Source organism: Brachycentrus maculatus, unplaced genomic scaffold (genome assembly GCF_059751285.1).
Source record: "Brachycentrus maculatus isolate JH-2025_06_01 unplaced genomic scaffold, ASM5975128v1 h1tg000202l, whole genome shotgun sequence".
Lineage (NCBI taxonomy): Eukaryota > Metazoa > Arthropoda > Insecta > Trichoptera > Brachycentridae > Brachycentrus > Brachycentrus maculatus.
In genome coordinates, this window is record NW_028280953.1 from 582,322 (window position 1) to 601,889 (window position 19,568).

A 19,568-nucleotide genomic window follows, 5' to 3' on the forward strand; every position below is an offset into this window, starting at 1 on the left:
CAACATTAGTTGATATATTGGCATCTCAACAAAGATTAATTCATTCGCACAGGCGTGTGATATGGTGCCATCAGCAATAGCCAATCACGTGCCAGAGCGTGATGTGTATTCAATATATTATTATAAATTACAAATATAAAAAATGACTTACTTTACAGCGAGTGAATACTAATCTGCTCTCAAGGTCAGACACCGAAAGTAAAGGTCTTCCTTCACCGACTGGGCCCATCAAGCCAGCGGCAGCTGTTACATCGTGATAGGCCACCTTAAAAAAACAAAGAAGTAGATCAAAACACAAACAATTGGGAGGCAAGTGATCAGTAGAAAAATGTAAACTGAAAATACCGAACAAAGATGTTTGGCCTACCTATGGCAAAGAATAGACATGTCTCCACAAATCATAGAATGGATATAGTCCTATATGTATATACATATCGCTCACTCCTTTCAAGAACGCCATAAGTAAAAAATCGTCAATTTTCAGTTGTGCATGTTTTAGGAATGCTCAGAAAATGTAATTTATCCCAGCAAAAGCGGCATATTTTCAATTTAAAATTTACCCGCTACAGGGCAGAAAGTGTTGTTTTTGCATTTTGAAGAAAAGGTATTGTTCAATTATTTTTTTAAATATACCAAATATTTTTCAAATGGAGAAAAAACGTTCAGGTTTTACCAAAAAAGATCTGTTTCACAGTAAAAAGTTCAATAAGTGGCTTGATATTTAGTTTTAATACATTGTATTATATTTTTAAACTTTAAAAACATTCTCCTGAAAAATCAAGTTTTTTGATTGATGACGTTCTTGAAAGGAGTGAGCGACATACCAAGTCAATAAGGTTATTAAGACATGCTACCTTTAAATTTGTATTTTAAAATGGACCATATATTTTTGTGTATCTGTATGTATGTACAGTATATATATATATATATATATATATATATATATATATATATATATAAATATATATTAATATATATAAAAATATATATATATATAAATAAATATATACATACATATATATATATATATATATATATATATATATATATATATATATATATATATATATATATATATATATATATATATATATATATATATATATATATATATATATATATATATATATATATATATATATATATATATATATATATATATATATATATATATATATATATATATATATATATATATATATATATATATATATATATATATATATATATATATATATATATATATATATAATATATATATATATTTATATATATATATAAATATATATTATATATATATATATATATATATATATATATATATATATATATATATATATATATATATATATATATATATATATATATATATATATATATATATATATATATATATATATATATATATATATATATATATATATATATATATATATATATATATTTATATATATATATATATATATATTTATTTATATATATATATATATATATATATATATATATATATATATATATATATATATATATATATATATATATATGTATGTGTGTGTGTGTTTGCAGTCGTGCACCAAATCTAATATTAGCATGAGTTAAAAATATAGACTTTTAATTTGTATTTTTACATGTGTGTATATATGAGTGTGTGTTTTTTCCTTTGTGTTTTTAAATACTATTAATTACTTAAAATATTAACCATCTTCGTTTCTATATTCTTTAAATGTGTCTAATATGCGTTGGATGGCTATGCGACCCCAATTAACATGAGCCAGATGCGACAAAGTTGACCAGGCAGTCTGATGCAGGTTTAATTACCTTAAGGATTTGATTTATTTATTTATTTATTGAACGGCCAAAGCCTTTAACATAATACATATATACAGTCTCTAATATAAAAATACACTTATGAATACACTAATAGAGAAACAAAAAGTCTAAAACATAAAATAATAATAAAATAAGAAATAGTTAATAATAAACCCTTATCCGCACCCCAATGGTGCATAGGGCACTGCATCATATAAACGCAGTGTTATCTTGATCGTTTACACATGAAGGAAAGGTGATCAGCCCTCCGCTTCAGGTACCAGTCCAGGGTAATATCAAATAAATATTAGAGTGAAAAAATCACCTTTATTTATTTGACCCCCCCCTGGGAATCGAACCCGGGACCTCCAGAACGGTAGCCGAGCAGGCTGACCATTACACTAAGGAGGCAGACGAAATATACAAATAGTTAGCACTGGTAAATACATGTCTCCTTCACACACTATCAGCGAGCAGCGAGAGAGAGTGAAACACAACATTTAAATTTATCCATTATAACATGGAGAAGAAATGCTGAGAAAGCACAGACTTCAAGGTGGATAACAGTATATTAAATAAATCTTTATTTTCAAAAGCATTGGGTAACATGTGAAGCCGTGGAATCGGAGAAAACGTGGCATAGTTTGCATTATGTACAAATACTGCAAATACAGATACAATTTTAACTCTGACTTAACTTTCATTTTAGTTTTGTCCAAAAGTATACAATGATTCATGTGATTTCATGTGATATGCCCTTGAGATAGTATTTTACGAAACTTGCGCTAGGTACTTAAATTATTTTTAAAAAATGTTATTATTTTTCCATGTGAACCTTGGAGGCTTGCAACTTCACCACAAGGCTTAGAAGAAAGATAAATTTAACCTTACCTGTAAATCCGCAACAAGCCTTGCCAACGCCCTGTGGTCGGGATGCGAACTAGTCACCGCAGAGTTGGCAGTTCGCAGCAGTCGCAACAACTCCCGGAACTGCTCCAAGGGCTTGTGAATGAGTTGCGTGACATCCGGCCTGCGAGAAGGAATCGCTGGCTCCGTACACAGTCTGGTAAACCCTCCTCCTTGCTGTCTTGACTTTTGAACCTGAAATGACAGTAATTCCTTATAGATCTATTTTCAGATACTTAGGATTCAGTGAAACATGTTAATGTGTCTCCTTTTCCAACCCCGAGGATACCGGCGCTCCGGAAGACCGCTGACAACCGTTCACCGACTTTACTCAGCGGAACTTTGGGAAGCCAAGGACATGGCGTGTGACAGAGTGACTCTCGTTTCTTCACTCATTCGATTCACATGCCCAAACCATCTCAACACACCATTCTTAATTTCATTGATAATACTCAGCCTTGAATTTTTTCCTAATATTTTTTCTTTATAAACAAAATACTACAGATGTTCGAATGATGAAATAGGGAAAGAATGCAAAGCTGAGTTAAGCATTATCGATAAAATTAAGAAAGGTTTGTTGAGATTTTTTGGACATGTGAAACGAATGAGTGAGGAAAGAACGCCAAAACATATTTATGAGGCGAATGTAGTTAGAAAAAGGAGCAAAAGAATACCGAGAAAAGAATGGCACGATCATTCAGGCCAAATACTTAAAAGCGGTCAGGTTAGTACAAATGTATGGGGAGATTCGTGAATATAGAAAGACATCTCGAAGACGTCTCGTGCTGGCCATATGCTCCTCCTAGCGAGCGAACATGGTTAAAGAAGAAAGAAGAAGAGTAACATGTTTACAGCTCATTTGTAGCTCAACTGAGAACTTGTGATTTTTCAGGAGACGCATTAAGCATACCCGGACTAAAGGGGGTAATTTAAAACCCCACTTAAACAGTGTTCAACATTCATTCACTTCACCGCAGGGGTAGTTAGAGCCACATTGTTCTGTCTTTGCAAATCATCGCTGCCTATTTCATATTTACCCATCTTCTCATAACATACATACCCGCCATACATTCAAGTATTATCATACGATAATTCAAGTTGTATCGGCAAGAAGCACAGCATCGTCAGCATACAAAAGGCAAAAGACAAAGTATGCTTTTACAAACAAATGAGGTGAATGGAAGAAGGCTCACCAATACACAGTCAGCTCTCTTGAGGCCGTTGCAGTAACTCTTGTAGAGGGAGATGATGCTTGGTAACTTGGACAAGTAGACGCTTGCTACTGAATGGAAGTGGATCTCTCCGTCTTCCATCACTAGCTGCTCCAGTATATCCTCGGATAACCTCAATAGCTGAAATCAAAGTGATATAATTAATACCTGCTCTAGGGTGTTTCATTACATAATATTTTTAATTTTTTGACATCTCATCAAAGATGAAAAAGAATAAGTCTGGGCATTTACAGGGCTGACGACCGTCATAGGCTGGTTTAAGTGATCACTTTACACACGTGTAAAATTCACCAATTCTACCCATTATTGACAACCACACTACTCAAATTCATGGAAGTTCTATATATATATGAACCAATTTAAAAACCTTGTTCTTGAATCACTAGAACTTCACTAAAGACATCTATTGGTGAGATGTAAAGAAGCTTTTTACTTTTTACAAGTATTTGGACATACTCAAAATGTTGTTTCATTGTAGTTTTCAAATGATTTCAACTCCTTAAATGAACATGACTTTTTTTCTGTCTTTAGATAATTTCTCTTAGAAATAAGCATGTCAGTGTATACTTACAGAGCAGGGTGAAAAATCTAGTGCCTGGTAAATAATAATCAATTGGTCAAATAGAAGTATCAAAAATCCGAAATGTTATTTCAGGCTCTCCAAAAAATATCTGTGAACTAATTCGGAATGAATCTCACCTATGTTCAAAAGGAATAAGCTAATACTTCACAAATCCCTCAACTGATGCCGTAACAATTGGCGTACTTCACAAATGTATCGAAAACCTTATTCGTGTGCGGAAGGATCTAAGACCATTGCATATATCGCTCACTCCTTTCAAAAACATCATAAATCAAAAAACTTGATTTTTCAGGAGAATGTTTTTAAAGTTTAAAAATAAAACACAATGTATTAAAAATAAATATCAACCCACTTATTGAACTCTTTACTGTGCAACAGATCTTTTTAAGTAAAACCTGAATGTTTTTTGCCCATTTGAATAATATTTAGTATATTTAAAAAAACAATTAAACAATACCTTTTCTTAAAAATGCGAAAACAACATTTTCTGCCCTGTAGCGGGTAAATATTATGTTAAAAATAAGCCTCTTTTGCTGGGATATAGTACATTTTCTGGGCATTCCGAAAACATGTACAACTGAAAATTGACGATTTTTTATTTTTGACATTCTTGAAAGGAGTGAGCGATATGGACAGTTATCAATTATTATAGCAATATGAGTGTTCAATAATGGGCAAAATGCTGAACTTTACACGAAAGTATAAAGTGAACAATCAAGCTGGCCAAATGCAAGGTAGTAAACCTTGGGATGCTCAGACTTCCATCTTCTTTCATAAAAAGGGATGAATGATACATGTTTCAACCTGTATCATTCTTCATCATCATGAAGAATAATATATTGATACAAGTTGAGACACAAAACAATCAGGTTTATTGAAAAGTATAATAGTAAACTCACCTCTTCGCAGTTTTGGAAGAGCAGCTTGTGTTCTTGCGGAGTGAGGATATCAGTCCTAGAAGATAACGGAACAACGAATCGCTCCATCCCAAAGTGCAAGGCCTGCGCGTAGTGCTGTTCCCTCAGGACGAGTGCGTGGAGCGCTCGGCCAACCTCACTAGGACTGCCCGACGTAGTGGCATTTCCCAGTGCGGATAGACTCTGGAAAGGAAATGAAAATTCCAGTATTTAATTACTGGGGATGATGGAAGTAGATTTAAGGGCAAGGGTGGCTATCTGGCGGTCGGCCAGGGTGCCCTAATTTGGGGCCCACGGCCATGTATGACGAATATATTTTTAAACCAGTTATATAAATGTGGTAAAATCTTTGATACATCAAAATTTATGCGCTCAAGTATTATCTATGAGCCAAGTCATGCGTGTTATAAAAACAGTGAATAATATCTGTTCGCACTCTCTTCAGCATAGTAAATTTAGGGCAAAAATCTCGAAAACCAGTTAAGGTGTGCAATTTCAACTATTGAAATAGATTTTTTTTAAATTAAGTAATCAAAAAGAAACTCAAATCTCGCACTAAGTGGCCATTGATAATGGTTTTTTTTTCAAATAAAATTGCTAACGTTGTTTGATTTATGTAACCTAATTAATAATTAAAGAAAACACTTTGTTTTTTACCACTTGAGTTTTTATTAAAGACTACATGTTTCAGAAGTTAAGCTTCCATCATTCAGGTCTGTATAATAACATCTGTTATATTGAGGCCATATTGAATTGTTGGGTAATAATCCAAAATTAAACAAGGTTATTGGATTGAGTTCTACTTTATTTACATATGTGATATGTAACGCGTTTTGTCTTACCAAAACATTATCAAACAAGTGTTTCATAACTAACTAACTAACTAACCATCACGCCGCTTCCCCACAGGGGTAGGCAGAGAGAATAGAGCGCCACACCACTCTGTCCTTGCAAACATTCTTCGCCTCTTCCACGTTCATGCATCTCCTCATACATATACGCCGATTGTTACGACTCCTAACCTGACCACTTTCAAGTATTTGGCATACCTGATCGTGCCATGTTTTCCTCGGTCTTCCTCTGCTTCTTTTCCCACTAACATTCGCCTCATAAATTTGTTTTACCGTTCTTTCCTCACTCATTCGTTCTACATGTCCAAACCATCTCAACACACCTTTCTTAATTTTATCAAGAATGCTTATCCCAGCTTTGCATTCCTTCCTTATTTCACTATTCGCACATCTATCATACATCGTTTTGTCGCACATTCTTCTGAGAGATCGCATTTCGACTGCGTTCAGTCTACTTTCATCCTTCTGTGTGTTTGATAATGTCTTAATAAGACGAAACGCGTCACATATCATATATGTATATAAAGTAGAATTCAATCCAATAACCGTGTTTAATTTTGGATATATTATCCAACTACTCAAAGATCCTTGAACCTAAGATGACTTTTTTGTACAATGACTGAAAGCTTTTTTGAATGTCTTTATTGAAAACTAATAATACTGTTTTAATTTACAACATTTTGAGTATGTCCAAATTCTTTATGTTTGTTTCGATTTAGGATTTTGCTGAAATTATTTATTTAAAAATAGATCTAAGTAGCTAGTACTAGTAAATTATATCGCTCACTCCTTTCAAGAACGTCATAAATAAAAAAAACTTGATTTCTCAGGAGATCATTTTTGAAGTTAAAAAATATAATAAAATCTATTAAAAACAAATATGAAGCCACTTATTGAACATTTTACTGTGCAACAGATCTTTTTATGTAAAACCTGAAGGTTTTTTCTCCATTTGAAAAATATTAAGTATATTTAAAAAAATAATTAAACAATACCATTTCTTCAAAATGCAAAAACAACACTTTCTGCCCTGTAGCGGGTAAATATTAAATTAAAAATATGCCTCTTTTGCTGGGATAAATTACATTTTATGGGCATTCCGAAAATACACAGAACTGAAAATTGACGATTTTTTATTTATGACGTTCTTGAAAGGAGTAAGATTTATGTATTGATGATACCTAAAAAAAATTGTACATTTAAAAAAATGATTAAACAATATTTTTTCTTCAAAATGCAAAAACAACACTTTCTGCCCTGTAGCGGGTAAATATTAAGTTAAAAACATGCATCTTTTGCTGGGATATAGTACATCTTATGGGCATTCCGAAAACATAGAGAACTGAAAATCGACGATTGTTGATTTATGACGTTCTTGAAAAGAGTGAGCGATTTTTAATAGTACAAATTACATTATATTGTGAAATACAAAAAAAAAATGGATTCCTCTACTCAGGAGTTTCGGAGGATTCGTCATATCAACATAGATAAAAGAGGATATGGAAATCTGAATATTTACAGGGCGCTCCACCTATTACAAGCTGGTTTAAGTGATCACTTTATGCTTGATACACGTGTAACATTCACCCTTTAGAGCTGTCCAAGACAAGGACAATTACTCTCAAATAATAGTGGACCTCAGTAGGATCTGACATGACACGCACAGAAGAGATGAACTGTCACCATTCTACCCATGATTGACAACCACACAACGTAATTTTTTGGAACTCATACATAGAAAATATGGTTCATATGTCGCTTCATGTTCGCGGTATTATCTATGGTTGATTGGATTCAGCAGACACCCTTTTAAATATCGCACACCTAGATCAAAACTGTACCAACTCAAAAATTATGATTTTTTTTTAGATAATCACGTATTTGGATTCTACAAATGAAGACGCATATATCGCTCACTCCTTTCAAGAACGTCATAAATCAAAAATCGTCAATTTTCAGTTGTGCATATTTTCGGAATGTCCAGAAAATGTACTATATTCCAGCAGAAAAGGCATATTTTTAACATGATATTTAACCGCTACAGTGCAGAAAATATTGTTTTTGCTTTTTGAAGAAAAGGTATTGTTTAATTCTTTATTATTATTATTATTATTATATACTTAATATTTTTCAAATGGAGAAAAAACATTCAGGTTTTACCTTAAAAGATCTCGGCTGTCCAAACTTAAAACACAGTAAGGGACATTTTTTTAAGGTTTTAGCATTTTTTGACTAAATAGAATCTACTCCAAAAATGCAAAAAAAACAGCAGACAGCCGATCTGTTGCACTGTTAAAAGTTCAATAAGTGACTTGATATTTATTTTTAATACATTTAATTATATTTTTAAACCTTAAAAACTATCAGATCAAGTTTTTTGATATATGACGTTGTTGAAAGGAGTGAGCGATATGTTGGTGGTACAGATCTAGATGTGCAATATAGACCTGACAACTTGATTTAAAATATTTATGACCATTGCCTGTATATATATATCGCTCACTCCTTTCAAGAACGTCATAAATCAAAATATTTGATTTTTCAGCAGAACGTTTTTAAAGTTTAAAAATATAATACAATGTATTAAAAATAAATATCAAGCCACTTATTGAACTTTTTACTGTGCAGCAGATCTGTTTAGGTAGAACCTGAAGGTTTTTTCTCCTTTTGAAAAATATTTAGTATATTAAAAAAAATAATTAAACAATACCTTTTCTTCAAAATGCAAAAACAACACTTTCTGCTCTGTAGCGGGTAAATATTAAGTTAAAAATATGGCTCTTTTGCTGGGATATAGTACATTTTCTTGGCATTCCAAAAACATGCACAACTGAAAATTGACGATTTTTGATTTATGACGTTCTTGAAAGGAGTGAGCGATATATCAAACCCTTATCCGCACCCCAATGATGCAAAGGGCACTGCGTCATATAAACACAGTGTTATATTGATCGTTAACACACGAAGGAAAAGTAATCAGTCTATTGAATAAATTTTAGAGTAAAAAATCACCTATATTTATTTGACCTTCCCTGGGAATCGAACCCGGGACCTCTAGAACGGTAGCCGAGCGTGCTAACCACTACACTACGGAGGCGGAAAAACTTGTATAGGAATGTCAAAAATATTTTCGTTTTTAGTTTTTCATAAAATATCATTTCACTCTCACAGTGCTCACTGATGGTTGTAGAGCATTCCATACCACCTTTCCCGCAACGATAAAGGCACACTCACAAAATTTAGTGCACTGATTGCGATATGGTAAGATCACTTTATGGGATCGTCACTCTTATGATATTTTTAACGATATGTCGAGAATGTTCGAAAACATTTTTTTAAAAATGAGAACTAGGTGTTCTTTGCAAAAGGAATAAACAATGCGAAAAAAAGAAATAATAAAACAAAAATAAAAATTCTACACATTTATTAAAAATAAAAAATAGAACACAACATAAAAAAGACAAAAACATAATAACAGTACAAAATTAAAAAATAAAACTAATTAACAAAAATCAAACAAAAGTATTGTATTTTAATGGATATTCAGAATAATTATAGTGTATTATTGAAACTTTTATGTGTAACTTGTATTAAAAAATGGAATTAGTTAAAATATATTGATATTGAATGTTGAAAAATGAAGAATCGTTTGTATGTATTTTAAAATCTATATATTTTCATTTGTTCAAAATCCAAAATCTTCTAATTATCCACCCATGGCTTTGAAATTTACACACGAAAACGCCATTGTTTTCATACATTGGTAATAGGTAAAATCATGTTATTATTGAAAAACAACTTTTACTGCAATGGCAGCGCCATCTGTTCAACGTATCAGCAGCACATGCAGTACTAATTATTGATTATGGCGGATAGCGTGCTTCTTGACAGCCGCTGAAATGTTATTCACCCCCAGGTATTGTGAATTATAAAAGATCAGAATTGAGTACTTTGTCTTTTCTCTTTCTTTTCCATTTGATCACACTGAGCCACAGCAACGCGTGGCCGGACACAGCTAGTACTAAATAATTACATTTGAAAATTCAATATTTTAAACTGTTAGACGTGCAAAATTCATAAAAATAATGAAGTAATATTTCTTTAAAATATTTCAATTAAAATTAAGTAAACTTACGCTAAAATTAAATAAATAATAAGTAAAAAATAAAGAGTTAAAATTAGGAAATAAATTAAAAATACAAATACAATTAAATAACAAGAATTTTAGAAACACTGGCCGAATAATGTTTAAAAACAAAATTTTGCTAAGACTAGAAGAATCCATGAAAACGAAAAAGAAACCATTTTTTTGTTTAAAAGAAATTTACGCATTGAATATTTGTATAAAGCAACAACTAAAATTACTACAAATCTTTTGAGATAAAATAAAATAAAATAAAAATAAAACACCAAAATATCATATGTGAGAAATGAAAACAACGATGTAATTACGAATATACTCGTATACATACATTATACGTATATGTGTGATATTAAAACTTTCATTATATATCGCTCACTCCTTTCAAGAACGTCATAAATCAAAAATTGACAATTTTCAGTTGTGCATGTTTTCGGAATGCCAAGAAAATGTACTATATCCCAGAAAAAGAGGCATATTTTTAACTTAATATTTACCAGCTACAGGGCAGAAAGTGTTGTTTTTGCATTTTGAAGAAAATGTATTCTTTAATTATTTTTTTTAATATACTAAATATTTTTCAAATGGAGAAAAAACCTTCAGGTTTTACATAAAAAGATCTGTTGCATAGTAAAAAGTTCAATAAGTGGCTTGATATTTATTTTTAATACATTGTATTATATTATTATTCTTTAAAAACGTTCTCCTGAAAAATCAAGTTTTTTGATTTATGACGTTCTTGAAAGGAGTGAGCGATATGTTACGTTTTCAAACGAGCTTTCAGAAAATGATAGTTTGAGGATTTAATTACGTGATTTATTCAATAAATTACCTGACATGTACAATGAATTTGATTTTTATTATTCAAATGGCTTTTTCATTCAATAAATAACGTGATTTGTTTAATTATTTATTTGGCTTTTTCGATAAATTACGTGATTTGTTTTTTTTATTAATTTGGCTTTTTCAACGAACTACGTGATTTGTTTAATTATTTACTTGGCTTTTTTAATGAATTCTGCGATTTGTTTAATTATTTACTTGGCTATTTCAATGAATTTCGTTCTCTGTTTTAATTATTTACTTGGCTTTTTCAATGAATCATTTATCATGTAATTTATTTAATTATTTACGCGACTTACTTAATGAATTTCGTGATTTATTTAATTAATATGGTATATTAATTTGATATTTTCAATGAATTACGTAATTTCCTCAATTATTTACATCACTTTTTCAATGAATTTTGTGATTTGTTCAATTATTTACTTGGCTTTTCAAGGAATTACACGATTTCTTCAATGAATAGCATGACTTATTTAATGAACTGCATGGTTCGTTCAATGATTTAAGTAAATCATCTGTAGTTCTCGAAATTAATGGTGTTCACATTAATAAACTCAAAAAAAGTGGTCTTACACAAGTGTTTTATTTTTTTATATTTTAGTCATCATCTTTGTAAAATACAAATATGATGCTAAATCAATTCATGATACAATAATTACCATGCTATTACAACAACAAAAAACTTTTTTTTAACTAAATATCTCCTAAATATAACAGAATTTAATAAAAAATGGTTTCATAAATCTCGACTCATTTCATCCCTTTTATACAAGAATCATCAAATGATGTCAGCATTGTATTTATTTTTTTTTAATCTAAAATTTTTCTAGCCGAATAGATTTAAATGGCACCGTAATGTCGTAAGATTGTAAATTTTTACTAATAATTTCGAATAAATTAAACACACATAAAATAATAAATATTTTCGTATATAATCTAAGTACGCTTAAATATAAAAATAAAACACTTGTATAAAACCACTTTTTATTTTATTTATTAATGTAAGCGAGACTAGTTTCGATGACAACAAATGTTCTCATTACCAGGTGAAAATGCAAACTGTGGTCTTAAATAAGTGTTTTATTTTTGTATTTAATTCATCATGTGATCCCACAAATTTAACTTCAAATCAATAAACACTTTTAGGATAAACGTCATTCAACTATCTTAGTTGTCAAGTGAGAGAGAAAAAAAAACAACGTGACATGTTATTCCAGGGTTTCCCAAACATTTTCGGCAAGGAACCTCTTCAAAATAGGAAATTTAGTCGGTTTTTTATGGCAAGAAAATCCTACACCATATACTATTCTATGTATCTATAATATAGATTATATAGTTTAGATGAAATCGTAATAATTATTTTATGGAAAAACACACATTGAGAAACCCTGTGCCTAGAAAACTAATATCTTAGCAAAAAAAGTAATGCATGGAATGACCTACTAAATGAATATACTACTCCTTGGTTACTTTATGAAAAGTGATTCTTTTTTACAATAAATTATTATATCTCATTTTATTATTTTTAGATTCTTTAAATAAATAAGTGTAAAGAAAACCACTTATATTACAAAAAAATAACAAAAGAAAAAAGGGTATCTAAAATCCATTTTGAACCTTATTTTTTTATGTAAAAATAATCAAAACAGTACCATAAATGAACAAAACATAATATAAAATTATAAAAATTAATTAAAAAATATTATTCAAGTTTTAATCAATGATTGTACAGTCATGTACATGGTATTTTACGATTATAATGATTGTACAGTCGAACAATGATTGTACAGTCGAACCTGAATATAAGACACCCTAAGGGTCCGAGATATTTTTCACTCATAGAAAGGTCTATCTTAAATCCATACTTTATTTTACAAATAAATTAAATAACGGCATTAAACCAGCTTTCTTTATATCATTTAAATCCAGATCACTTATATCCAAGATAAACTGTAAAATGATTTAATTATTTAAAAAAATACAGGTTTTAACTGTGTTTTCGATTTTTTAATATTATTAGAAAAAAATATTAAAATAAGAAGTATTAATCATCCTTTTCGTTTAAACGTAAGTATTCATATATTATTGATATTTAATCAACTTAAAGTACTAATAAATTTGTGTAAACTTAAATAATAAGAGGTACAAAATACTACATAATTAAAGGAACGTCTGTGTTTAACTCAAACACATTTAAAAAATAAAAAACAACTTATAAACACAAAATATTTGATTTTGAAAAATATGTACAGAAATTTTCTAAGCGTTAATGTCCCACTAAAGCATTCGGTTTAAAACCAAAAGCATGAAATAAATTAAAATTTTCTGAAGTCGTAAACTATATACACAATAATTTAAACTAAAAAAATAAATTTACAAAGCAAATATTACAGCGAAGAACGAATTTACAATTAAAACACAATAATATAAATGTAAAAAAAAATAAATAGAAAAAACTTATCATATTCATATACTTAAAATAAATTTATTATCAAGCACTTAAAATATACGTTTCTCACTTTTTTCATGATGTGCCATACCAGGTATTTAATCAATATGACCAGAATTTTTATATAGTTTTTACAGAAAATATGGTACATCAGCATATCAGAAAATTATTTTACAGTTTTGTACGCATTCGTAATTGTACATTTCATCACTGTAAACATTCATCATTGTATCATTGTATATTCATAACATTTATGCATTCATCATTTGCCACATTCATCATTGTATATGTCAATATTATACAATTCATCAATGTCACTGTACACTTCATCATTGTACGTTCCATCATTATATAATTGTACAATTCATCGTTGTACAATTCAACATACGTACACAGTTTTGTACATTTTGTAGCTGATATAATTGGATCGCATGTTTTTGATCAACCTACCAGAATCATTTTGCAAGGTAAGGTTAGGTTAGTATAGGCGATCAATTCTTATCTTATGTTTTTCATCTTCCTCACACAATGATTCTACAACCTACCTCTTTGGTAAATGTCTTGTTCCACCTACCCTAACCTAACTTATCGTAATCGTTGCTTTAGGTTAGGTTAGTTTAGAGTTGGGTTGGGTGATCAATTCTTATGTCGCTCACTCCTTTCAAGAACGTCATAAATCTAAAATACTTGATTTTTCAGGAGAAAGTTTTTAAAGTTTAAAAATATAACACAATGTATGAAAAATAAATATCACGTCACTTATTGAACTTTTTACTGTGCAACATATATTTTTAGGTAAAACCTGAAGGTTTGTTCTCCATTTGAAAAATATTTAGTATATTTAAAAAAAAACAATACCTTTTTTTTTTAAATAAAAAAAAACAACATTTTCTGCCCTGTAGCGGGTAAATATTAAGTTAAAAATATGCCTCTTTTGCTGGGATATAATACATTTTCTGGGCATTCCGAAAACAGCTAAAAATTTACGATTTTTGATTTATGACGTTTTTGAAAGGAGTGAGCGATGTGTCGTAGATGTTTTTCATCTTCCTCACACAATGGTTCTACAACCTAACTCCCTAGTAAATGCAACCTTGCATTAGTAAATTGCCTAGCCTTGTTTCACCTACCCTAACCTAACCTATCATAATCGTTGCTTTAGGTTAGGTTAGGTTAGAGTCATAGATGTTTTTTCTCCCTCACACAATGATGCCGTTACCCACCTCCCTGGTGAAGGCCACCTGGGTGAGAGCGGGCCGCTTCTTGCTGGCCACGCTGGTGGCGGCCGCGTCCGACCGCGCCGTGTTGTTGGAGCAGGCCGTGGAGGGCCGGTTGGCCGAGCAGTCGGCGGCCAGCCGCGCGACCAGCTGGCGCGGCAGCGGCGCCGGCGAGTAGGGCGCCGCGTCCGAGAGCGTCGCGTGCGACGTCACCGAGCCGCGCGGCAGGCGCGACGCGCCGGGACGCGCCTCGCCCGGGGCGCGCCGGAACGTCTCCAGCACGAGCTGGGTGCCGCTAGACCTGGAAGCGAAGGACACGTGTTAAAAGCTAGCTAGCAAAATTCGCATATTAAAAATATCACCAGTATTCACAAACGGACCTTGCCAAAGGCGGACTATTATCGTATAACCGGATATCAGCTATTCCGTGATTTACAACATTTTGAGTATGTCCAAATACTTGTTCATAAATCCAGATTACCTTCAATTAAAGGAGTTTTTTTTATATATTATTTGACATCTTAACATAGACGAAGAAAAATATGGTATGAAATAAATCTGGGCATATACTTTTGAAGTATTTGGACGCACTCAAAATGCTGTAAATAAATTATCTGGTCAAATTTTAAGCTAAAATAATAAAATGAAGATGATATTTTCTGACTTTTTTCATGCACGCTCAATAAAAAGCTTCTTTTCATTTCACCAATAGGTGTCTCTAGTGAAATTCTAGTTATTCAAGAGCAATGTTTCGAAATTGGGTCATATATATTGTTTATATATTACAATACAGAATCTGTACAATATTTTATTTATTTATTTATTTGATACTGGAATGAGCATGTCAACAGAGTGTCAGAAAACAGACTTCCACGTATCGCCCTTCAAGGAAACCCCGAAGAACGTAGACCCCCAGACAAAACTGTGGAGAGATAGCTGTCAGTCTATATCCTAAGATCAAAAGGCGATGGAACACTCAGATCTTCAGGATCTATGGAAAGAAAATTTGAAGAAGAAGGTTGAAGAGCTTACTTGATCAGCGTCAGCACTTGGCTCTCGGGCATGGTGACGATGTTGTGTCTGTCCACGAACACTATGTAGTCTCCAGGATACAAGCCTGCCCGCTCGGCCGCGCGCCCCGCGTCCACTCGCTCCACACGCGGCGGGCGCGTCCACAGCACCGAGAAACCGAATCCTTGGTCGTTACCTCGGTCCAATCTGGAAAAGATATACCTTCATTGTAACAGACTTATACTTAAATATATGTTTTTTTTACTAAGTAACTTGTACGTATTAATAATAACGTATGGAAGTGAAACGCGGAGGTAAATGAAGAATGAAAGTAGACTGAATGCAGTCTACTTTCATCCAGTCATACGCGTGCAGTTTACTTTTGATGTATGATAGATGTTTGAATGGAATCCAAGGATAGGAATAAGCATTATCGATGAAATTAAGAAAGGCGTGTTGAGATGGTTTGGGCATGTGAATTGAATGAGTTAAATAATAATAGTCTCAAGTAATGTTTGTTAATATTAGAGCAATAGTCTCAAGTAATATTTGTTAAAGTTTGAGCGATAGTCTCAAGTAATGTTTGCTTAGATTTGAAAAACAGTCTTAAGTAATGTTTGTTAAAATTTGAGAAATAGTCTCAAGTAATATTTGTCAAAATTTGAGCAACAGTCTCAAATAATGTTTGTTTAAGTTTGCGCAATAGTCTGAAGTAATGTTTGTTAAAATTTAAGGAACAGTCTCAAGTAATGTTTGCTAAAGTTAGAGGAATAGTCTTAAGTAATGTTTGCTAAGTCTGAGGAATAGTCTTAAGTAATGTTTGCTAAGTTTGAGGAATAGTCTTAAGTAATGTTTGCTAAGTTTGAGGAATAGTCTCAAGTAATGTTTGGTAAAGTTTGAGGAATAGTCTCGGCTCACCGTCTAGTGGTGGTGAAGGGCGTGCGGCCCGCGCGGCCGCCCGAGGAGGAGGCCTTGCGCTGCACGGCGGCCGGAGCCGCGTCGGGCCCCTCGAGCGGGTCCAGCTCCAGGTACCTCAGGAACAGGTGCTCGTCCGCCTCGCGCTGCTGCGCCGCCAGCCGCCCCGCCAGGGGGGACCCTGAGGACACAAGAGACTAGAGTCAGCATCAAATGGGAGGAGAAATGAACATCAAAACAAGGGTACAAGAGAAGAGAGAGAATGATGAAACCCTGTATCACCCCTGACATCAAAAGGGAAGAGAAATGAACACCAATCATTGCAAATGTGAAGCATTGTTTATTCTGTTTATTGGGGTTATAAATGGATAATCAAAGACAGTTCTTGTTTTAATGGATTATACCATGTATGGTACATGAAAAAAATTGTTTTTGTCAAGATTTTTACTTATTATTTTATCTTAATCACCCAATCCTTTTTTAATTAATGTATTACTTAAATAATTTTTTTGTGTAAAATTCTGGTTTTATATTATTGGTGAATTTTATATTTTAGTTATTAATACGAAAAGCCATAAACTGCAACATTTAAAATAATAGAAATTCATAAAAAAATAACAATAAACCCATAATTACCAATATGACAATGACTAGAGCCTCCCCCCTATTGTCTATGTTTACATTGATAAGAAATAAAAAAAAAAAAAAAAAAAGAAACAGCTACTACCCCGTCTTCAACCTTCAACGTCCCAAGGACCCAAATCTAAAATTAAGAATTAGCTTAACATACGGTGTTTGAAAATAATGCGTAATGCATCGAAACACGTGTCATAGTAGATTTTAAGAAAAGTGGTATTTACTAAGTAATACATTAATTAAAAATGGATAGATTTTACCACAAAGTGACTGCCGAATCAATTGATGAAATCACTCAATCCTTATTAGAATAAAAGCTTACATAGTTAAACACTACTACTACTACTACTACTACCATCACGCCGTTTCCCCGCAGGGGTAGGCAGAGAGGATGGAACGCTACACTCTTCTGTCCTGACATACACCCCTCGCCTCCTTCACATCCATACATCTAGTCATACATGTCCTCCGATTACGCAGACTTTTGACACCGCCAGATTTTAGGTTCTGATTGATCTGATCGTGCCAAGTCTTTTTCGGTCGTCCACCTTCTGTTTTCTCTCTCACATTCGCCACATATATTTTCTTAGTTAAACACAATTTTAGTAAACCATCACAAGTATTTTGATCCTTTAAAAAAACAATTGTGGTTTAACGAACAAGCACGCTAGATCGCCGAAACTCTAAGCCAAGCTTAGTGCCTTTTCACATACTACCCAATTGGCGAGGACCTCGAGAGAGGCATATTAACTCGACCAGAAATTGAAACTGTGACACCACAGAAAATTATTCTCACCAGACCAAAAATTAAAACAAATCTCTGCGAAATCCAGAAGAGGCAGTCTGTTGGAGGGATGCCAACGAGGGCAATTGAATGGATTCAATGATAGCTTTCTGGGTTTTGTTCGCTGGCGGATATAGGTTTTTTGTTTGAATGCGGAGAAAGTTATTCATTGCAGATGTGTGACGCATTGTTTGTTCTGTTTATTCGGGTTATGAATGGATAATCAAAGACATTTCTTGTTTTAATGGATTATACCATGTATGGTACGAGAAAAAAAATGTTTTTTGTCAATATTTTTTGTTGATATCATCTTTACAAAGATGAAGGACAATATAGAAGTCAGGGCATTTACGGGGCTAGGGATTTATCATTGGTCAATTCAAGTAACCTGACGTAATCTAAGCAAAACTAACGCAACCTACCTTGAGTAGTGGAAAGACGGTAGGAATTCTAATGGAAGATCATGTTGTCTGTGGTGAAGAGAGTTGAGTAATTCATCTAACCTAACCTAACCTTACTTTAAGTATAGAAAAGGCACAACAAGAGTTTGAGAAATCATGATATTGGTAAAAATGCAATTCACCCAACCTAACATTACCAAACCCAACCATCAAAAGTGAAAAGGCACTAAGAATGCTAGAGTAAGATAATGAGATCTTAATTGAAGGGAGTAGGTTTAAACTAACCTAACCTTCAGTAGTGAAAATGCACTAGGAATGTTAGAGAAAGATCATGAAGTCTCTATTAAAGGGAGTAGGTTTAAACTAACCTTACCTAACTCAACCTTCAGTAGTGAAAATGCACTAAGAATGTTAGAGAAAGATCATGAAGTCCATATTAAATGGAGTAGGTTTAAACTAACCTCACCTAACTCAACCTTCAGTAGTGAAAAAGCACTAGGAATACTAGAAAGATCACGATGTCTCTAGTAATAGGGAATAGATCTAACCTAACCCAACCTAACTTTAGTATAAGAAAGGAACTAGGAATGCTAGAGGAAGATCACGATGTCTCTAGTAATAGGGAGTAGATCTAACCTAACCCAACCTTCTAGTGGAACGGAAGGTCTGCTGATGACAGTCAACAGTCCGCCTTCTCCTGAGGAGTTTTACGTGGTTTCCTCCCAGCAATGAGCAAATGCAGAGAAGTTCCTATTTGACCCACACTAGATTATCCCTCCTGTTCCCAACACAGATTCAAATAAAAACATATTTAATTAGCTAGAAGAAACAAAAATCCACTAAATGATCTATAAACCTTGTACATAATAA

General features: G+C 32.4%; 1 protein-coding gene across 1 annotated transcript in view; it reads right to left on the reverse strand.

Moving 5' to 3' along the window:
• LOC148307264 (uncharacterized) overlaps nt 1-19,568 on the reverse strand; it is a 147,996-nt gene that overhangs the window by 21,872 nt on the left and 106,556 nt on the right. Inside the window, exons 6-12 of the mRNA XM_088263618.1 lie at nt 16,881-17,058; nt 15,984-16,169; nt 14,958-15,252; nt 5,430-5,630; nt 3,909-4,067; nt 2,701-2,910; nt 152-265 (exon numbers count right to left, since the gene is read on the reverse strand). Coding sequence (XP_088119744.1) covers nt 152-265; nt 2,701-2,910; nt 3,909-4,067; nt 5,430-5,630; nt 14,958-15,252; nt 15,984-16,169; nt 16,881-17,058 — 1,343 coding nt within the window. The remainder of the gene's footprint in view (nt 1-151; nt 266-2,700; nt 2,911-3,908; nt 4,068-5,429; nt 5,631-14,957; nt 15,253-15,983; nt 16,170-16,880; nt 17,059-19,568) is intronic.